The sequence below is a fragment of the Zingiber officinale genome, chromosome 4B, assembly GCF_018446385.1.
Source record: "Zingiber officinale cultivar Zhangliang chromosome 4B, Zo_v1.1, whole genome shotgun sequence".
NCBI lineage: Eukaryota > Viridiplantae > Streptophyta > Magnoliopsida > Zingiberales > Zingiberaceae > Zingiber > Zingiber officinale.
This window is the reverse complement of record NC_055993.1, coordinates 104,504,247-104,526,207: the sequence shown is the minus strand read 5'-3', so window position 1 is coordinate 104,526,207 and position 21,961 is coordinate 104,504,247. Positions and strand designations below refer to the sequence as shown.

General features: G+C 35.2%; 3 protein-coding genes across 7 annotated transcripts; all 3 read right to left on the bottom strand.

Moving 5' to 3' along the window:
* Positions 1 to 666: 666 nt before the first annotated feature.
* LOC121975858 (protein argonaute 16-like) lies at positions 667 to 13,660 on the bottom strand. Of its 5 annotated transcripts, none has more exons than XM_042527757.1 (23): positions 13,468 to 13,660; positions 6,830 to 7,055; positions 6,550 to 6,761; positions 5,350 to 5,568; positions 5,130 to 5,266; positions 4,920 to 5,017; positions 4,736 to 4,833; positions 4,487 to 4,649; positions 4,269 to 4,385; positions 4,089 to 4,196; positions 3,940 to 4,002; positions 3,695 to 3,820; positions 3,452 to 3,617; positions 3,265 to 3,377; positions 3,013 to 3,138; positions 2,725 to 2,855; positions 2,411 to 2,476; positions 1,925 to 1,988; positions 1,747 to 1,858; positions 1,589 to 1,662; positions 1,378 to 1,472; positions 1,255 to 1,286; positions 667 to 1,145 (listed from the first exon to the last, which is right to left on the bottom strand). In XM_042527757.1, exons 2-23 carry the CDS (start codon positions 7,043 to 7,045, stop codon positions 979 to 981), a joined length of 2,703 nt encoding a protein of 900 aa, XP_042383691.1. In that variant the 5' UTR covers positions 7,046 to 7,055; positions 13,468 to 13,660; the 3' UTR covers positions 667 to 978. The 5 variants fall into 5 exon arrangements, with proteins under 5 accessions (XP_042383691.1, XP_042383690.1, XP_042383689.1 ...); XM_042527756.1 differs by having other exon boundaries at positions 668 to 1,145; positions 13,479 to 13,660; XM_042527755.1 differs by having other exon boundaries at positions 668 to 1,145; positions 6,830 to 7,046; positions 13,479 to 13,660.
* Positions 11,169 to 13,426, bottom strand: LOC121975860. Its single transcript, XM_042527760.1, has 2 exons — positions 11,457 to 13,426; positions 11,169 to 11,384 (listed from the first exon to the last, which is right to left on the bottom strand). The coding sequence occupies exons 1-2, from the start codon at positions 12,198 to 12,200 to the stop codon at positions 11,298 to 11,300; spliced, it is 831 nt and encodes a 276-aa protein (XP_042383694.1). The 5' UTR covers positions 12,201 to 13,426; the 3' UTR covers positions 11,169 to 11,297.
* Positions 13,661 to 15,418: 1,758 nt separating the features above from the next.
* On the bottom strand, positions 15,419 to 21,191 carry LOC121975856 (alpha/beta hydrolase domain-containing protein 17C-like). The gene is made up of 6 exons (XM_042527753.1): positions 20,620 to 21,191; positions 16,922 to 16,958; positions 16,606 to 16,842; positions 16,476 to 16,523; positions 15,810 to 16,255; positions 15,419 to 15,723 (listed from the first exon to the last, which is right to left on the bottom strand). Exons 1-6 carry the CDS (start codon positions 20,922 to 20,924, stop codon positions 15,630 to 15,632), a joined length of 1,167 nt encoding a protein of 388 aa, XP_042383687.1. The 5' UTR covers positions 20,925 to 21,191; the 3' UTR covers positions 15,419 to 15,629.
* Between the last annotated feature and the right edge of the window lie 770 nt (positions 21,192 to 21,961).

Below are 21,961 nucleotides of genomic sequence, written 5' to 3'. Positions count from 1 at the left end.
ATTTTATTTCATAAATTATTAATACTTTTTCTTTTGAAAATAAATATATTCAAGATAAGTTAAAAAATATATACAAATGACTAAATTAAAATTCATAAATTAATTAAATATTAAATAAAAATTATAAATTAAATTTAAAATCATTAATTTATTAATTATAAATTAAAATATTAAATAAAATTATATAGGGATTAAATAAAATAATAATAAATGAAAATATATAATTTGTAATGTAGGACTCATAAAAAAAAAATTGTATGAAAATTTTTAAATTACAAAGAGAATAATATATTTTTATACATGTGATATGTCATTAATATGGTATATTGGAAACTATAAAAAAAAAACTCGAAATTTAACTATTAAAAATACCTTAAGTATATCGAGCTACAAAGGCTGTTGGTGGTTTTAGAAAAAACAAATAAGATCATAATTATATTTTGAAAATTAGTCTTAGATATCTATAAATTATGTTTTGAATTTATCAGATTTATAAATCAGAAAAGAAGGCTATTTGCTTTCAAGATTAATGGAGAGCGAAGTTTGAACACTATCACAAAATACTCCTAACACAAACGACAGTTCGATGCACAAAACTCAACTCCTATCAATGCAGATGAAAAGGATATATTTTATGCAATCTTATCTTATTTTGTAAGAAACTATTTCAAGGACTCAAATCCTGTGGCCTTCAAATCACGCGGTAATAATTTTACAATTATGTCAAAACTACTCTTCCTAGCCCATCACAAACAATAAATAAATACACTTCCAAACCATAACTGAGTTGGTTATCTCGGCTCAATTTTTCTCTCTATCAATATTTCTCTCAATTCCAGGATTTGTTATTTACACCTCTGACAAAAAATTATATTTGAACTGAAATTTCTTTGTTTACGATAAATATATATGCGTTAAGCATCAAACCTGTTAGCAAAAGAAAATGAACAGAGGTAGAGAATGAGGTGGTTTAACTCTTCAGCAAAAGAACATAGTGTGGCGGACGTTCTCATGCAGTCTTGGGAGCTGCGGAAATGTCATTCTTTCTCCAGCTGATGCCTCAGAGGAAGGTTCTTCTGCAGCATCTAACTTGATAAACTGTGACATTTGCGAAGCCGCCAAATGTGCATAGCAAACAGGAGCCACTGAAAAGAATTTGAGAGAACAACACACCTGTTTAGAAAGATTCTGTAGCGAGACACAATAAGTAGCGAGGAAACAAATTCACAGAGTTAACCAACAATCAGAGTTTACCCATCGATACTGCACTGGTGCTCCTCTGGTAGCTGCTTTCAGTGAAAGAAATGACACGAGTTTGTTATTCTGTAGAGAACTTACCGACAATGGAAGAGGGTTTCAGAATGAAATGTAACTTACACATAAGAAAGTGAATGAACGAATTTCTGTAGATCGTCAGGGGAGAACCCAATCTCGTCAAGCAATACATTGTAATGGACGGGCCTTGACGTTCCCTGACACAAAGAAATGTATTTGAATTAATCACCACAAAACAGATACCTTCTATAGCTCTCTTCCTCTTCCTATCTTCTCAAGGAGCTTCACCGAAAACATGAAGTAGGAAACTCACAATCATTCCAGCCTGAGGGCACATATAGAAGTCGTAGTTCCTTGGGTGAACCACCATGGTGTCAACAACTGTTCCTGTTACAAAAACATTGAAACAAACGGAATCAGGACACGTAGAGCAACCCCCTATAGACGGATTTTTCCAATTAACAGAGCTACCAGGCGGGACATTCTCGGAGCCATTAGCAAGAAAAAGCTTAGTATGATGGTTTTTCTGTGCCACAATGAGAGTGAACTTAGGAGGTGTAGGTTCACCGAGATGCTCGAATGCCTGGAACAACATATTTCAGAAACAAAAACGAGCATAATAAAATGTCTTATGATCTTATGTCAGCACCTTGAGGAATTGAGGTAGCTCCACATTCAGAACTTGATTAAATTGGGACTCGCCAACACCATCCCTGGAATATTGAAAGAGCAAAGAACATCCTTTGAAGCAAACAAAATAAAGAAAAAAAATATATACTTATTACTTGGGAGGTCAGAAACCAAACCAGGGGGCATGATAGAGAAGAAAATCCAAAAAACACAAACCTAGAAAACCCAAAAACTGAGAAAAAAAAAAAATAAATAAAAATGGAACCCGTCTCTAAAATCATTACTGTAAAATGAGTCTATCAAAATTTAGAATAAAATTCTTCAACCTACTGTGTTGACATTTATTCGTATAACAACCAATTTTAATAGGCATCTCAATATTTACTGCAATATAGAAAAAAGAAAGTGCATAAATACCCATCAAGTTGGCAATGAAATAATCTAAACTTGGATGGTGCAAATCTAAGCCTTTGTGTATGTAAACATGAGAGAGAGACAAGTTTACCTGAAAATGACGATTTGAGTAGGTTTCATGCCATTAGTAGAGTTGTAGAAGTCAATCAACAGCTCTCTGATATTGTCAAAAAAAAAAAAAAAAGTTGATCACTTGAAATAAATATGTTTTCCCCATACAAAAGAAGACTGATTCAACACATTCCTCTGATTGTTATTGTAGTAACAAAGGAATAAACAATCATTGCCGGCATGTGGAAACATTGTGCTCTATAATTTACAATTCAAAATGCACCTCTAAGTGAAGACAGTTTAAATTTTAAGAAGATGCTAAATGGTACTTTCAAAAAAGAAAAAAAAACAAACCTGATCATTCCCTCATCTTTTCCATCTGCTCCAAGCTTAAATAAAGAATCAATCATTTCCAATTTACTAGATTGCGTTGTCACAGATGCTCTGTATCTTGATACCAAAGGCCACTGTCTAGAACCAACTACCTGTTTATATACAAAATTACAAATAAATATAAAGATTTGTGCCAATTGACCAAGTTGAATATAAGACGGCTACCATATAATTCTTTTGTTACAATATAATGCATCACTATCAATCTAGTAGATTTAGTAACCAAAAAATTCATGATTAGTGACATACTGCTGCAACTGATGGCAAATCAGAATGACGAGAACCGTGAGAAACATCCATTCCGAAAATCATCATAACATCCTTGTTGAGTATGCTTGGATACTCGATAGCGAGTAGAGAATTGATGCCACCAAGCTCATCAGGCAAAAGAGGTAAAAATACAAGGAATCAGTTCAATAGTAAATCAGTTCAATAGTAGTAATAGAAGTTCAATAAATGCTTGTTACAATATAAAAGCCTATCCATAATTATCTTACATACCTTAGTATTTATTTTAAGGAGGACATTTGTTAGATACTGATCATTGATCTTGGTAGGAGAGATGCATTGAGTAACAATACCCATTTCTACAAGATTCTTCTTCTTCCATGGTCCTACAGAGAAGATAGTATATAATTATTTCTAGTAATGATCAAAATAATCAAATTAGAATGGAATATTATTTAACCATATATTTCAGAATTTTTTTTCTCAGGCAAGACACAAAGAAGAAATTTTGGTTTCTCTGGAATATGTGGCATCATCTTCTCAAACATCCGTTCCACTCTTACAACAGGACTCAATTTCAACCATTGTCGATCCTCTTCAATAATGGTGTATGGCCGCTCCATATGCTATGAAAACCAAATAAAGATGTCACATAGACTCAGCAGTATAAAATAATTCAGATAAACATGAAAATGGAACCTACAATTCCTTTGTTTCTTGCACAGCTAAGAAGCTCCCTTGATAGGTAACTCAAATCACAACGAGCAGAAAAATTGACAATAGCCCAATACTGGTCCTTTTGACCTATTTTGACAGGTCTCAATAGTCTCTGGTACAGGATTAATGAATTTCAGACTAGGATAGGAAATCAGAAAGGCAACTGATAATGGAGGATTGAGATCCAAGAATAATTGACCTTGATGGACGGATTATTAATAGCAAGATTACCTTTCGGTTAAAGTTCCAACGTCCATTTTGAGGCACAAGTTCTTCCTCATTACCAATCTTCAGCTATGTTAAGTGTCATTTAAATGAATAGTACAGTGTCACAGAAATAATCACATTTTTCAGTAATATGGATGTTAAGCAAGATCTACCTTTGGTGCATGAAGAACACGACCATCCAACTTTGTCAGTTGCTTATCTATGTAAAAACCACAAGCTCTAAGAATTGGATCCTCATCATACTGATTTTTCTTTAGAATCTGTGACAGTAGGAAAAATTAGCAATGATGTATAAACTATAATTAAGTACATATAAAAGCAAAAGAGCCTACATTTGTCACCACACTGATTCTTTCATGTGGTTTCTGCCTGGACTTTTCAACTAGTGAAGCCCTTTGTTGAGAAGACAATGCCTTGGTATAGCATTGTAAAGGAATTAGGTGGCAAAGCTGCAAATACAATGATAACACAAGTGCAAATAAAAATATATGAAATGAAAGAAAAGGCCATAACTAAAATTTGCCAGAGTAACAAGTCAAATATCACAAACCTCAACTGGTAGATAATTAGGCCGTGTTGGTTTGCCCACATCAAGGCATGGTGCATAGGCTGACCATGTTAACTCAATATTATGGCTCTCTCGAAAATAATCATACACTGTGATCTCAACCATCTGAGATTCGCCATCATTGTTTGTTACTTTCATGTTAAATCTGCAAAGCGTGCAAGGTAATATGGTGAGATTAAAAAAACGTATACAGAAAATGTTTAAAAAAAAAAGGAAGCATAATTAACATACGACTGCTGGTTGCAAGGCAATTCACTTATCCCAGTTATCTTGAATTCCTTCTTGTTGTGTTCAGTTTTAATTCTAATGTTTTTCAGCATCCTTTTGGCCTGTAAAATTCCATTTAATAATCTATAGTATCCTTGTAAGAAAACACGTGAGACAACATAGAAGTTGACTACAAGATATTACAAACCTTGACCCAGTCAATTTGAAGAGGATTCTGAACATTTTGATTAGACAGCAAAAAGTTCAAGACAGGACCAGGGCTCATAATCAAAGTGGTAGAAACATCTGCAAACAGGAAGTAGAAAAGAAAAATCAACATCTTGAATTCAGTTAATGATGTGTGTGTGTCACAGAGAGAGAGAAAGAGAGAGAGAGAGAGAGAGAGAGAAAGAGAGACCAATGTTCAATGATAGACCAGCTCCCGTGGTGCGGAAGCTGGTGTGTATTCCACGGCAACCAGTAACTCCACCACCTAAATCTACAAAGTTTGCATGGTTACCATCAAAAAAAGACTGCTTGATAAGGAGGCAACCCCTGCAATCATGAGGACAATGAAATTCAGTTGTAACTATGTGATATTGGAACAAACTAATTTAACAAAGCAATTGAGAGTAGACCTTTTTGCATGTTGTTGCCTTAAAATGATGTCAAGTACTCGAAGAGCATCATGAGTGTGCTCTGAGTCGATGCCTTTTAACGCATGTGCAATAGTTTCAAGCGGAATCATCGTTGCAAACTTTATTTCAACTTTATATGTCCTTGTAAGATATGAATACTTTAATCGTTTCTGGTCGCCTTCAGTCGGGCTCCCTTTTCCTGGGTTTCCACTAGCAGATCTGCAAAATTGAAAGAGTTCGTTGCCAACTTTAACTAATGTTACAATCCTAAATAACTCTCTAACATCATTTTAAAAGGTTCGCAATTAATCTGTTTATGCAGCTGCATAAGCTTATGCAATGGACTATATAATATCAGCTTATGATCGCATAAGAATCAGGCAAGCGAGACACTATCTAGCTTGTTAAAATCCAAATCATGTTCAAATTAAAATCTAATTAGACTAAACAAAAGCAAGTTATATGAATTGCATAAATTGGCATTGTCAAATAGACAAATAAGAAGCAAGGTATATATTTTGATTAGACTTAGATACAAAATAATGATATGAAATTTTGGATTCTAGGATAATTAATATAATTATTAATAGGTGAAATAAATTTTGCTTACTATTATTGCATAGGTTGATCAATTTGATGTCTTATATAGTAGATTATGCTCATTATTTTCTCGACACATGTTACATTATTGTCTATTATCTGATATTATTTTTTTTTAATATGGACCATGTAGGCATCAACATGTTACTGCATCCTGCCAATACATTATTCAATGACTCAGCTGCACAATGCTTTTTAATACCTGTTCTTCTATAATCAACATAACAAACATGTCCTGAGAAAATCCAATGACATTTAGCACTTCCATAATCCAATATGTTAAAGCAAACTTAGTATCCTTTATGTCAATATACTGATATTACCACATTGAAATAACTCTCAGTAACCATCAAAATTCACAACTAATATGTCCTGACAAAGTCCAATGGCATTTAACACTTTTAATGATATTCTACAGAATATGAGGTAAAGGCAAAATAGGAGTTCCTGTGCAAGGTTCATTATCATCAAACACTCGACTAAACAATGTTGCCATAAAATCTAACATGTTCAGAAGAATACAATATTTGTCCCTGAAATTTCTAAACTTCCAAATCAAGAAAACAAATTAATGGCAACAAGTCTCAAACAATTCATTACCTGGATGATGAATCATCAAGAACAACTGTAAATTCAAAATTGTTCTGTGGTAGAGGGCCAACAGTGAATAAGCTCTTTGCACCATCATAAACAAATTCCTTGCCATTAAGTTCAGAACTATAAGTCTGGTATAGCTTGTCCAAGATCTTTCTTCCTAAGCTTTTACTGGTTGCAATAGTTTCATCAATCTTATCGTTGGATTTTATAGTGATCTACATTTAAGGATTAAGCAAAGTAAAGATATAATCAACTCATCATAGGGGAAGCACTGCATACTTACAGAGTAATTATAGAAAACTGCATCATGCCGAGTAAATTTAACATTGAAATGGTTTGCAAGCAGCTGGATTACTTGTCCATCAGTACCATAAGCAGGCCTAGACATTGGGGAGCGTATTTGAAAACTCATCTCAGATTTTGTACAGCATGCACTATCTGCTATTTTCTGAGAAGAAAATATGCCATCTCCTTCAACTTTGCCACCTTGAGAAGCCATACTGTTGCAACTAGATTGAATGGATGTATTGACAGGTATCAAAACAAAAATATAGTGTAGAAAATAACAGAAGAGTAACACTGAAATATATGGACTGATAAATTCATTTTGTGCACAAGCACAAGATGGCAATAAACTTTAACTTTAAAGAAGCAGAATCATAACAAATTTATAAAAGAATGCATTAAATCTGTAAATATTTCTACGCTTGAAAGAAGATTTGGTGACATCACAAAATAACAAAGAAATTCATGTAATGGACCTTCAGGAGAAGAGTAACAGTTTATTGAACATTACATCATTGGGTTAGTGCACGAAGCTCCTGCCAATGCGTGGTTCCAGGAAAGGTTTATTGTACACAGCCTTACTTGCTTTACAAGAGGCTATTTCTGAGACTCGAATCCATGACCTCTAAGTCGCATGACAACAATTTTACCATTGCGCCAAGAATTTATAAAATCTTGGGAAAAAAAATCAAAAGGGTGCCCCTTATTATCATTAACGTCAAAAGGGAACCCCATTTTAAAATAATATCAAAAGGGTGCCCCCACCCATCTCGTTTTTCCTAAATATTCTTTTATTGGCCGGTCCATCTAACTACCATAACCCAACCCAAATGCCTTGATAAATTGTCCAATAGCAGAAGTGTCTGACCAATTTTTTACTGTAGTGTTTTATCACCCATCTTTTTGTTTTGTTGAGGTTCATTTATCTCTAAGTTGTCGGTGAACCTTCCATCCTTCTCATATTATCCCCTCGTGTCCACATGTATGTTTCTTGTTTCTTTTTCTTGGTCCATTCCAATTCTTTGTGTTAACAATGTCTTTTTTTAATCATTGTTTTTTGATCTTTTTTATTGACTTAAGGGAACATGTGTCATTTTCACAATTAATTGGGTTGATGTGTCTCTCTAACACCAGGTATGTCAATTTGCATATTTATTGATGTTCTTGACCCCCATGTTGTAGTTTTGGACATTTATGCATATTGATGAAACCCCCCTGCATTCCATTTCGTCTACCTATGCCTTTTGTCACTAAATTTTGCATCTGAGACACATAGTAATTTTGGTCAAAACTTCTCCGGGACAAAACTACTACAGCTGCATATTCTACCCCAGGACCATGCTACAACATCTACACTAGTTCTTTTTTACGAGAAAGGGCATAAAACAAGTTGTCATTTTGTGTCATCCCCAATCCATGTTGATGATTTTAAGGTCTTGTAGCAGTCTTCACAATAAATACACACCATTAAACCCCCTACAATCAGCTGTCTACCATGTGTTTAGTGTCCAAAATTTTGTATCTAAACCATCTATATCAGTTTTGGTCAAATTGCTCCAAGGGGTAGCAGTTTTGGATAAAATTGCTATAACTGCATGCTCTCTCCTAAGACCATATAGATAGTATTAACTTGCTCCATTTCATTTTAGGATTCACCTATTTCTTTACACTGATAGTCTTAGGCAGGAATGGATTTTCCTTGTCCATTAAGCTAAACCCAAAAAATCAAATAGTTAGCCAGAAGAACAAAATAAACTAGCTTGAGCAGAGGATAACAATCAACAATTTGACCTAAACAACGCAATATTTTGTCGACCTAAACAATGTAACATTGGACAAGAAAGAACAAATACACTTTGAGCATTTTGAGTTGATTTCTACATTCTAATGTTGACAATTGAAAATCTGAATGACTCATTCTTCCATGAGATAACATGTCAAGCTGGTTTAGTTGAGGACACTTTCATATTGGACGTGGGCGTCGAAGATGAGGATACTAGTGGGAAATCACCAAAAGTCGGCTACATATTAAAAGGTTTTGCTTAAAGTTGTTGAGAAATGGTTGAGACTATAAAAATTGCAGTAGTTCTTGGGTTGCTATTGAAATTTAAGAACAAGTAATGACTAGTGAAAAATACACTCCAAGAATATTCAGAAAAGATTTAGAGTGATATTGTTGTAATCTTTTTGATTTCTTGAGATGTCATTCCATTGTGTTCGCTAGACTCTAGAGAGTTGTTTGATGCATTTATCTTACTCGCTTGATTAGATATGCATCATGTAGGTATTTCTAAATTTATACACTTTGAAGTAGTTTTAAGGAAAACTTCTACATAAAACAACAAAACTACTCCACATTGATCATTCCATTGTGTTCATTGGACTCTAGGGAGTTGTTGCATTTATCTTCCTTGTCTGATCAGATTTGCACCATGTTGGTAGTTCTAGACTTATACACGTTGGAGCAATTTTCAACAAAACTACTCCTCTCTATAGTCTATTCTGATTTGTTGGGAATTAACAAAAAAAGAAGACAAAGTAAAGACCATGAAATGATATAACAATTCATAGGATTTCTAGGTAAAATATAGGATGCTTGGAAATGTAAGATATGTAAGAAGTTTTGAAAATACAACATATGTTGCATGCTACATATGTTGCATGCTACATATGTTGCATGCTACATATGTTGCAGTTCTGAAAATGTTGTCTCTTATAGCAGTTTCTAAATTGTTAGATGAATCTAGAATTTATGAAACTACTAGAAAAAAGTATAATGTAAAATTTAAGAAAGTGTGAGATGTTCCTTTTCTAGTAGAACACAATTTCTTTAAAAAGGAAACATCATGTTTTATTTTGACTATACAAAATCATCCAAAATTATGCTGGGTTATCTCCTAATAAAAATAATGTCTTTTTTGAAATGTCGTAACTTTATAACACTTCACTTAGTGCAACAACTCATTTTAATTGATTGACCTTCAATAATGTGTTTGCCACAGTATCATCTTTAATGTTCTCGAAATATGTTTTTGATTGCTGAGAAAGAGATAACAAATATATTATTATGCACTATATAACACCTACTTTAACTACAAGCATCCTAACTGTTGATGTAAAATCCTCCCTTTCTGTAAGGGTTGCAGGTAATGTGCTAGGACCTTCTAGTTCTTTTAGGTTAACAATTTCTTTCCCTTTGACATACCCCTTAAGTGCCTCCTCTTTTAGAGGCACTTTAGTCCCACTTGTTGGTGCAATATTCCCTAGGTCAAGGTTGACCTGGTTGACTGAGCTTGAATTGGCTCAAGCTCGAGTCTTGATGTTTGGGTTTTGATGTTTGACAATACATGGAGACAAGACATGGAGATTGCAGGTGCAATTGTTCATGTGGTGAGATTGTGAAGGATAGTCAAATAGGTCAAGGTTGACTAGATACTTGACTGGAAAATCCTGGTGAGTGAAGCCAGGTGAAAGACCTAGTGAGTGAAGCTAGGCAGGAAGAAAATCTTGGTGAATGAAGCCAGGTAAAAGTCCTGGTGAGTGAAGCCAGCTGGTGCAAGTCCAAGTCAAGAGGCGAGGAAGAATCTAGGGTTAGGGTTTTTCTTGTGCAAACTTGTAAGCTTTTGCTTGTATTTTGTTCCCTTTCCCTTTCTTCTTGTAGTGTGAACTTGTAGGGCTTTCTCCGCCTTCGGTAGTTACCGTAAAGGAGAGTTTTCATAGTGGAGGGTGCGTGAGTGTGTGGATCCTTGGATTAGTCACCTCTTCTTGAGGTGGATACCAAGTAAATCCTCTTGTTAGCGTTGTATTTTGTTTCTTGTTTGTTTTCCACTGCATATCTTTGAAGAAACAAGCAACGTTAAGCACGACGTCCCACCAACAACACTTTCAACTTTTGTAAAGCAAGCTAATGTTGCATTTTCCTGGGCATCAAATATGTATCCAATAGTCTGTCTAGCATACTTATTTATCTTTATATCCATGCTCTTAGGTTGCTTAGGGATAGTTGTAGCCTCTAGGGCATGTGGATCACTATCAACAACATCCTTACTTGGGGTTGCTTGGGATTCTTTGATGACCTTGCTCTCTAGAAGAGCTTGAAGCTCTAATATCCTTTTTTCCTTTTGAGCAATGATCTTTTCATTGATAGTGACACTCCTCTCTAACAAGTTAACAAGCTCCTTTATCATCTTATTCTTCTCAGCAAGCAATTTATCCATGGAATTGTCACTCTTCTCCAATAAATAAATCAATTTTTGATTCCTCTTGTGCATGGATGGCAGCATGTCATCCTTAGCAGCAAGTAATTTGTCTTTTTCCTTCCATGATTGGCATCCAACATCTTTTGCAAGGACAGGTGGCAGGGCACCATTAGATATCAAAGGCAACTCTGATTCTGAAGGTAGTAAATCAACAATGATTTGGTTTGATGGGAGTTGTTCAATCATTCTCTTTACTTTTCCAACACGTTAGACTCTCCACTTCCATCTGCAAATTCTTGGAATGACATAAGGATTGTGAGGTCTTTCAATTGGGATATGCTCAGACATCCATACCTACAATGCAAAATGATTATTTAATCTGTATCACATAAATGCTAAACTCCTAAAGGAAGGTTATCAACTTACAGCTAAGAGACGTGCAAATCCCTTGAGCATTGGCTTTTTAGTGGGCTCAAGGCACTGTGGCTTAGATCTCAATGAGAGAACCATACCAATGGCCTCCATTTGAGGTTCCATGTAGTTGTAGAGGGCCTCACACCAATTGAATTTGCCTAAATTATCAAGGTCATCTACACAGTCTATGAGCGATAATGCTGGTAATTTATATATACTACTAGTTGTAGTGAAAAAAACACAAACAAAAAAATACAATATGAAAAATTTACAAAACAAAATAACAGATGCAGGATTTGTTTCCCTTCTAATTTGTATTAGCTTTTTTTCAAGATCATTCTTTGAACAATGACTATCTTGAAAATGTTGCAAGTAAAGTTGGCTGAAGGCTGCATCTACATGCATAGGAACTACATCTCCATAATCTGGCAATCCCAAAATGAGTGAAATATCACTCTTTGTGAAGCTCAGCTGAACATCCTGAAAGATGAAGCATTTGGCTTCACAATCCCAATTATAAAACATATTCTGGGCAAATCCTCTAATGTTGGGACTCTCTGGGATGTCTAAAACCCATGAAAAGGGAGTTTTGCTGAGCCTCTCTATGTGACTATCACTAGGTCCTACAGATGTGATAAAGGACCTAAACTGAAAAAGATTACTTTTCCATTGCATTTTCTTTCTATATGCACGCGAGGCAGTGCTTCTGTAATAAGTAAATGAGTCGTTGCCTGAGTCTGAAGAACTTGATGCCATTTAGTACTGCAAAACAAATGCAATCATTACTCCATACAACAACGAAAGCTATTGATCATATAGGAGTTCAAAACTTGATGGAGCAATTTTGGCCTAAAGAACTCTAATTTGGATCAGTTTTAAACAAAATTAATACATCAAGCATAAGGTTTAAACTTTTACAAGAAGCAAAATTGATCACATGTGCAAGACTATTACATCTTACAACTCCACAAATCAGTCTACATGTTGTAGCACTTTTGCCGAAAATTGTTACATTATTAGAAACAACTCAAGTTGCACCTTCAATCAATCAAATGCTATGTTGGAACCTAGAGAGTTGTAAGTTGCATTAATCTTTGACCATTGAGTCTTGATTATCAATGTAGCATTGCATTGACTTTACATGCTCTTTGGAATGACTTAAAACCCTAAGCCTAAACCACTTAAAGTATCAAGCTAGTAACCATACTTTTGAAGAATTTTTCACAGAAAACTGACAAAGAACGAAGAGAAAGCATGATCAAATGGCAAGGTGTAGTGGAAACATGAGCGGACAAGGAAAAACTTCAGAGTTGGGTGGAAATGACCTAAACTAAATCGTCACCTTTTAATGGGTTCAGCTCTCGATCTATTTATCAAGGCAATTGAGTTGGGTTATAGTAAATTTAATATTATTTGAAAATGGGCATAATGATTATAGTGGGCACCCTTTTGATTTTTGCCCTAAAAGCATCCTCACTTTCACTTCCATCGCACTATGTTTACTATAACTGAAAGGTAGAAAGTAATATCCTTACTTGCTTAGCTTGCATTTATTGAAAACTCCAACTTTATTTCATTCTACTCAAATGATAAACTTGTTTCATCGTTTCTTTCCGTCCTATTTCTCTCCTAGTAAAGACACAAAAATAAAGAACTTGAGATGCATTTTCTCCAATGAAAAAAACCTAAGAACGAATTTCTTAGGAAGCTAATCCAGCAATGCAGATTGCAAAAAGCCGTCTACACCAAACCACGATAATCCCCAGCAATAATCGCCAAGCAGTGGACTGCCGAAACAAGCAAAAGAGGATCAATTCCTCTCCGCAACCAAACAAGCTCCCCTAGTAAACTGTGCCGACTATCATGGTCGAATACACAAGAAAACACATCCAAATAGGGACGCGCGAAGCCAAAGAATGAGAAGAACCACAACAGCCCATCAAAATCCGGTTCCTGATCCATCAGCAGGCAGCAGGGATCCGAAACAAGAACTCGAGACGAGAAAGAAAGAAGAGGAACTGACTCGATAGAAACCTGGGAGCTAAACGACCTCGAAGAGGATTCGGAGAATGAGACGGAGTTCCCCTTCGACGAGCTCGTCGCCTCTCTCTCTCTCTCTCTCTCTCTCTCTCTCACCGCCCTGCTTGCTCTCTTCTCAAGGAGGAAGGGGAGGGAAAAGCAGCATCGCCAGTAAAAACGATGGGTTCCGGGTACATGTTCGAAGACGCGTGTGTTTATGTATATTTATGCCGAGGGACTTTTGAAATAATAGGGTAAATTAGGGTTTGCCAGTTGCCGACTGTTGGGATTCGGTTTCGGATTTCAAATGCTCTTTCCGTTTGCAGTAATTACTTGTGCTTACTTGAGAGGATGAGACTTCAAATAGAAGGAAGAAAGGAAGACAACTATAATTATTTATGTCATCTATTCATTCAAAGGTAAAATAACTTTAACCCATGTTATGTTTTCTATTAGTAGTATTTTGCCCTCTTACATTTAAAAAATAATATTTAACACTTCTTTAATAAAAAAAAAGTCCGATGTGAGAAACTTTGGAAAAGATAATTACGTTCTTATCGTTTTTATCATTTTTTTTATAATAATTTTAAAAAGAGAAAAATATATTGAATTGGTCATTATATCCTTACTTCGATAAAAACTCTTATAAAATTTATGCATGCACCAGCAAAAATAATAGAGAAGCAGTAATTCTGAAAGGGATAATCAACAAAAAATTCATTCCACCACCCTACCCAAATTAAAAAAAGTTAGAATTTTAAATTGATGAATCAAAATTAAATGAAGATGAAACAAAATTTATCATTAAAAATCCCTTCCTCATCATCGAATGTGGCAAATAATGAATAAAAGATAATTATATCTTCTTTTTTGTTTATTTTTCGATAACAACATCAAGAGGGAAAAAATATATTAAATTTATTATTATATCCTTTAATAAAAATCTTTACAAAATTCATATATGCACTTGCATAAACAACAGAAAAGTAACAACTCTAAAAGGGATAATTAACCAAAAACTCATGCTTATCAAATCAACAAAGAGTCAGAATTCTAAATTAATGAATTAAAATCATTCCTACTTCATTTTATATCGCATTTGATGATAAGGAAAAGATTTTTAATGATGAACTTTGTTCCATTTTTATTTGATTATGATTCATCAATTTAGAATTTTAGTTCTTTTTTAATTTGGTGAAATGATGAAATAAATTTTTGACTGATATCCCTTTTAAAGTTGCTACTTTTCTATTATTTATATTGATGTATTAATGAATTTTGTGAGGATTTCTACTAAAGGGCATAATAATCAATTCAATATGCATTTTTCCTTTTATTATTATTGAAAAATGATAAAAAGATAAGAATATAATCGTCTTTTCTAATATTTCTCTCATTAACTTTTGGTTAAGGGATTAAATATTATTTTTAAAATATAAAGATAAAATACTACGAGTTAGAAAGCAAAGGGTTAAAGGTATTTTTACCCTCTATTCAATTAAAGAGGTTAAAAAATAATGATAAGAAAGAAACACCTTTTATTTTATCCTCAAGAAAGAAATTTGGATGGTAATTTAGAAGGATAAAAATACTTTTTATTTTAGTTAAATGAAAATGTCAGGCAGTGTGTTTATCACTAGTGAACATGGAGGGATTCTAAAAACAATTAATAAATCTTAGGAATTTTTAAAATTACTAAAATCTAAATCTTTTTTTTTAATACTAGGTAGACAATTGATTGTGAGTAAATTTGAAACACAATTTATACACCTCTAAAAATATTTATTTTTAATGAGATTCGAATTCTGATCCTCTTGGTTGTTTCGTAAGGACAAAATAAAGACTTTTACAACTGGGATTGGTGCATAATCTTACTAATGAGAGTCACATAATCAAGTTTGAGTTAAAAAAGAACATTTTTGACTTGAAATTTGTCAAAATAGAGAGCATGGCTATGTTTGAACCCTATTGTATAAGTACTTGGAAAACATTGCTTTTGTTTTTATTCAGTTGGATAACACAAGGGAAAACTTTCCATCATGAGGACAACTTACAAAACAACTAATGTGGATCCCTTCTTCGATGAACAAACCTACATTTCCATCACTAAAATCGCCTCGTAGAATCTAAACAATCACTGTGGAGATGTTCGTGTGTGACTGAATACTAGCACTCGCCTTTGCACTCCTCCAGTTGAGAAGCGGGAACTTTGAAACAATCGATATTACACAAGCCTACTGACTTCATCATTCCTCCGAACCTGCAAACCATTTCAAAGTAGAGATCAGAAAAACAGGATTCGAGAATGAACTCGGAAGCATGTTCAAGAGACGAGAGTTATCGGACCGATCAAAGCTCTTCCTCGGTTTCTCCTGCTGATCCACACTAAGTCTCGCTTTTTCGGTGACTTCAAAGCTCTTTCTTGATTTTTCTTTCTTATCGATGCTTATTCTCGGTCTGTCTCTCCTATCTGTGCTGTTTCTACCCTTCTCTCTACAATCAGTACTCGCCCTTGGTTTTTCCCTCCTATCTGTGCTTTTTCTTTGGAGATCAATATGATCAGAGCTCGTACTAGGAGGATCCTGTACGAGAGCTCGATCAGTCAATGCAGTTTCAGCTGGAGGTGTCTTCTCCACAGCTGATATGAACTTCTTAAGATGCCTTATGTACTCCGGGTACAATTCCAAATTACAGTGATTCCCTCCCTTAATCCATAAAGGTTCATATTTTTCTTTGCAAAGCTCCCAAAGGCGTTTTCCATGGGACGAATCCACGACATCATCCGCCATTCCCTGCATAGAACAGAAGAAGCGATTGAAAATACATTTAGACATACGATAAATAAGCAAAAGAAGATTGATGCTTGTGTAATGTTATGAAGATATCTATTCCAACAGTTTGTGCAATTTTTTTGGATTTCAGTGTCGTAAGATGATGATGATCCAGTATGTTTGATCAGTTTCAGAACAAAGATTATCGTAACAATATCAAGTCCTCGAGAAGTCTACTTACATGTATAACCAGCACTGGACATTGAACTGAAGGAATTTTATCAATGTTCTGCAGAACATCAGCAAATAACGTGAGCTATGTATCAGAAGGAAATGTAAAAAGGAAGTATCAACAGAAAAGGAATGAAAACCTTATATATATCGAACCAGTATGAATACTTCACAGGATACATGACGCGCAAACCAGACAAAATCGGGCTGTGGAGCACGACTGCTCTTAAGTTTGGTAAACGGGTAGCCAGTTCCAATGTAGGCCCACTACCAACCGACTGGCCGTAAAGTATAATGTTTTCTGCATGAGCTCCATATGTTTCTTCAAGACACCTATAAGCAGCTTCTATATCAGCGTAAGTGTTTTGCTCGCTTGGCTGCAAACACAAAGGGACAGGTCAAGTAGGTTCTAGTATCGTTCAAAGATGACCAAGAGAGCATTAACTATTCTCCTACCTTTCCAGAAGATTGTCCATACCCAGAATAATCATACCTGAAGAGAAAGATTCCATATATAAATCGATAAATACCATATTCATACATGAAGATCAACACCAAAGAACGAGTGTGTCATAAGTAAGTCATAAGTGTGCTAGCAAGCATACACATTTTTTTCACATGTGCACTCTCAACGCACAAAGACAGTTTCATATACATGGAGCAAATTCATAAGATAGAGAACAAATGAATAGGGCAAAATAAAGATACTTAAAAAGTGCATGACATTCATATTCGATAACATAAATTCAAATACATGAAATATGCCACAGAATTAGGGGTGTAAATGAATCAAGCTGCTCGTGAGTTATTTGGGTTTCGGTTCGAAAAAAAAATCGTTCAAAATTGTTTGATTAAGTTAATGAGCCGAGCTCGAACTTGATTTCGAGCTCAAAAAGATTATCAAGCCGAACTCGAGCTTAACAGAAGTGTGTGTGTGTGTATATATATATTAACGAGTCTAGTTTGAACTAAGCTCGTTTAACTTCTAAACGAATCATTTTTCAAACCGAGTTCGAACTAAGCTCATTTAACTTTTAAACAAGATATTTTTGAGCCGAGCTCAAGCCGTTCGCAGACTATTTAATTTCATTACGAGCCAAGCTCGAGCTTAGGTAAAACGAACTGAGCTCGAGCCACCTACTATTTAGCTCGGTTCAGTTCGATTATACCCCTGCACAGAGTGACATAAAATTATTTTTAAACCTAAGGCGAACAGGATCACACAACACCTCTGAAGTTCCTCTCTTTCAATGCTTTATTCTTTTGACAATATTTTCATCAATATCACTTTCATGCTGAATAACAGATCCAAGTTGTCCAAAACTTGTATATATAGAAATTTCATACCTACAGATCCAAGTAAAACACATCTAAATTCATCTCAGCATGCTTCGATGAGTATGAAGCATGCCAAGTGTTGGAACAACATGATGTCAAAACCATCCTATTCCTGTCGGACAAAAACTCTGGCACAAATCCATTTTTTAAACCTTGGTCTTCCAATTAATGCATAATCCCTCCTTAACAGGAGTAAATTGAACATTGACTAATCCATCCATGAACACTAATTTGTCAATGTAGAACAATGACAATTAACCACTTGTTAATCCAGAAGTGGTTTGATGTACCAGATTCTGTATGTCGCCATGTTCACATAACAAAGATTGATTACATACTAAGCTTACCATTCCAAATATTTGCACAGAGAATGACAAAGGATAGCGGCATTTGATTGTCAGGAGTCAGGAGGACCATGTTCACCTATATTCACCATTTTGGAAGATCTTCAGACTGATCTTAACAAAGAAAATGTGTTGATCATGGAATGCTCAAAGATGAATACTAAGTAGTTGAATCAACATATCTTAAACAAGTATCACTCAAGTGAAAAGATCTTTTTTGTCAACATTTTTAACACATCTTTTCATCCTCCAGGCATAAATTACACTGCTACTGATGCCCACTTGTAGTATTATTCGGTTCTGATACTTCATTCCAGACTTCATTTTGTTCAGACTTCAAATATATTGTTTGTTGACTAAGTCTTCTTAAAGAAAAAAATCATACAATATTATGCTTCTTGAGAATTTTGTTTGAACTAAGCAGTTCCTTTAATTCTTAATCCTTCTCAGAGAATCTTTCAAGCTGCTCAACACTAATTTACATAATAATATCCATAATCATTTAACAAAAACCATATGCTAACTTAGTCATTTCTTGCGGCTTTACAATTTTATGGTAGAAGTTATATCATAAACATTACAATACATCTTTTACATAGTTATTTGAGATTGATTATAGTTTGTACAAATTTTTTCTATCAACAAGTTGTCTTTTTCGGTTGAAATATAACCTCAGAGTTGAGATTTGAAGGAGAATATAATAAGATACCCGCTAAGAAGTTTCATTAAACATAAATGGCAATTGAAGTTTCATGCACTGGGCTGCCCTTTTTTAGAGCCTAAAAGTGACAATCAGGATAATTGTTATACCATCTTCTTATATATAAGTAATTTCTTCGTTGGGAAGCCATCACAACATGATAAGCAGCTCTAGTTAATCACAAGCGATTGAAGAAAGAATCTCTTCGGTATATTTCCCATGATCAAAAACACATGAATCTAACAATGAAACAAGGTAGAGCCTAAAAGTGGCAATCAGAATAATTGTTATACCATCTTCTCATATATATGTAATTTCTTCGTTGGGAAGCCATCACAACATGATAAGCATGCTCTAGTTAATCACTGGTGATTGAAGAAAGAATCTCTTCGATAGATTTCCCCTGATCGAAAACACGTGAATCTAACAATAAAATAAGGTAGAACCTAAAAGTGACAATCAGGATAATTGTTATACCATCTTCTCATGTATATGTAATTTCTTCCTTGGGAAGCCATCACAACATGATAGGTATGCTCTAGTTAATCACTGGTGATTAGTGAGAGCGGATGAAACTTTCAAACTTCAATTTTTCCATAAATTCTCATATCATGTCATGAGTTTATCTTTGTTATCCACCATTTTTTTCCTTTTCTTATTTTTTTGATAAAAGAGATCCCCTAATAAAACACTGTTTGCTAATGAATCTATTAATGCATAGCTTTTGTATGAAATTCTATTGTGAATCTCCTTTGCTAAAATCCTGTCTAGTGAAATTCAAGTCATATACAATTACAGGCTTCCTTTGTCAGATCAAAATATTCTAAGCCATAATAATCATTCGCCAAACAGTGAAATATGGTTTCATCTCTACGTATAAATCCTATCACTTTCCAAGGCTTAAATTCGAAACGTGATCGGTTTCAGATCATTGATTTGAAGACCTTTGTTTGTTTCTTTTCCTGATTGTCTTTAGCACTGCAGTAACATCATGCATTTACTAGGACTGAGGAACATGTTCCTATCCTGTTGCGTTATGGATAAATCAGGAGGCCAACAATCAAAAACATTATGATCAAAAGAAGACAAGGAACTTAAACTCAGCAGCCAATTCTTCTACAAAATCTTCAGGAATCAAAATAAGACTAATGAGAAAGCAACTTTTCAACTCACATCTAACTTTATGATATGTCAACAGTTTCTCAAGGAACATGACCGCAGATAAACGACTAGTCATTCTGAACCAATATTTGCTTTGAAATAGTTTATCAAAATTCCATTTTTATTGATCCGAAAAAGAAACTTAAGTTCTACAATACTACATGTGGCATTTTAAAAGACGATTCGCTCGCCACAGCACCCCACCAACCCGTCCCTAGATGGATACGGAGGTAAATCACGGGTGGCTACTAGCCATTAGTGGCGCCAAGACATAGGGAAAAATATGCTCGGACGCGTTGAGTTTCGACCCCAAGACTTCATGTGGTAACACCCCATGCCTCAAGAACCTCGAGGGGACAAGTTGTACAATACTACAGTACAAAGAAGAAAAGTATCTGCTAATCACAGAATTCAAAAAATCGAAATCAAAGTGATTTCTCGATGAAACAATTTTGCTGCACAACTCAAGATCAAATTCATCAGCCATATGGAATCTCCGTGAAAGGGGAAAAAAATACAATGTGTTTCTGTTAAACTAATTGTAGAAACCAACAAAAACCAACATCGTCCACAACAAAGTCAAAGGTTAAGTGAGAGACGAGTTCGCTCACCCCATAAGATTGACGCAGAGGTGTTTGCTGAGCTCGCAGAAGAGCTCATACATCTGCCCAAGGTCGGCGGCGTTCCCGTGCGAGTAGAGCACGGTGAGACGCGCAGCGGGGTTCTTCACGTACATGGAGACGATCTCCGTCCTCCGCCTCGTACGCAGCAGTCGGACCTCCACGTTCTCCCGTGGCGGCACGCCCGTCATCTCCACCCGCCCCGTCGCCTCATCCGCGACCGCCACACCGTACGAGGGAGGGCTCGGCGGGAAGAATGCGAACTTCGCCGCCACCGACGACGTGACCCCGCCCATCTCCCGGACCAGAAGAGGAGCAAAGGCCCGACCTTCCCGCCCCTCAACTCACCAGCAGTCCAATACCTCTCCGACCGCCGGATTTCGAGGGGAAACGGATCGAAAGTGGAGATTTTGAGCGCAGTCAGGGACGAGCGCGACGATTGGGGGATTGGAATAGAGGGAAAGATTCCGATTGGGGGATTGGAATAGAGGGAAAGATTCCGCCTGCTTTCCAGATTCGTGCGAACTCGATCAAGGGAGGAAGCGGAAGGGGGAGGGAGAGGACAGAGTAATTGACGCATTTATTGATGAATTAGAAAATAAAGCAAATAGTATTAATTTCAGGGGGGGGGAAAAAAGAAAAGAGAGAGAGAGGGAAATGTGAACGGCACAGGAAAGGCAAGGAGCACGTGATTTCAGCTTCAGATCACGTGCTGTCCGGAGATTATTGTAATGGAACGACATTTCTTGACTTTGATATAAAAAAAAAAAATAGCCACGTGCATGCAGCTGGGTTTGATAAATTTTTATGGTTAATTTTTAACCGGTATAAAATATTTTATTGTAGGTCTAATCTTAAAAGATTTTTAATGATAGATGAAAATATCTTTATAATTTATCTAGTAATATTTTATAATGAGCCAGATGATACAACCATTTAGGATGGATGAACAATACCATCATATCAATTGATAAAAAAAATAAAATAAAAGGGCACCCTACTTTTTTTAATCACCAAAAGAGGTTTTTTTAACTTGCCCTATCTACTAGCAACTTATTTATAATTATTCATTTCTCTCATCCAATTTCATCAATCGATCATCCAGTTTCATCAATCAATTGAATGAATCATATAAATTTATATCGTAGTAATTACAATTTCTATCATCCATTATCACGAGGCCGATGATACTATTATTTGAGATGAACAATATCACTATTTCAATTGGTAAAAAGATGAACGATATTAGTATTTCAATTGATAAAAAAAAAAAAAATAATAGAGCACCCTACTATTTTAATAGTCAAATGAGTTTCCTTTTTTTTTTTTTTAT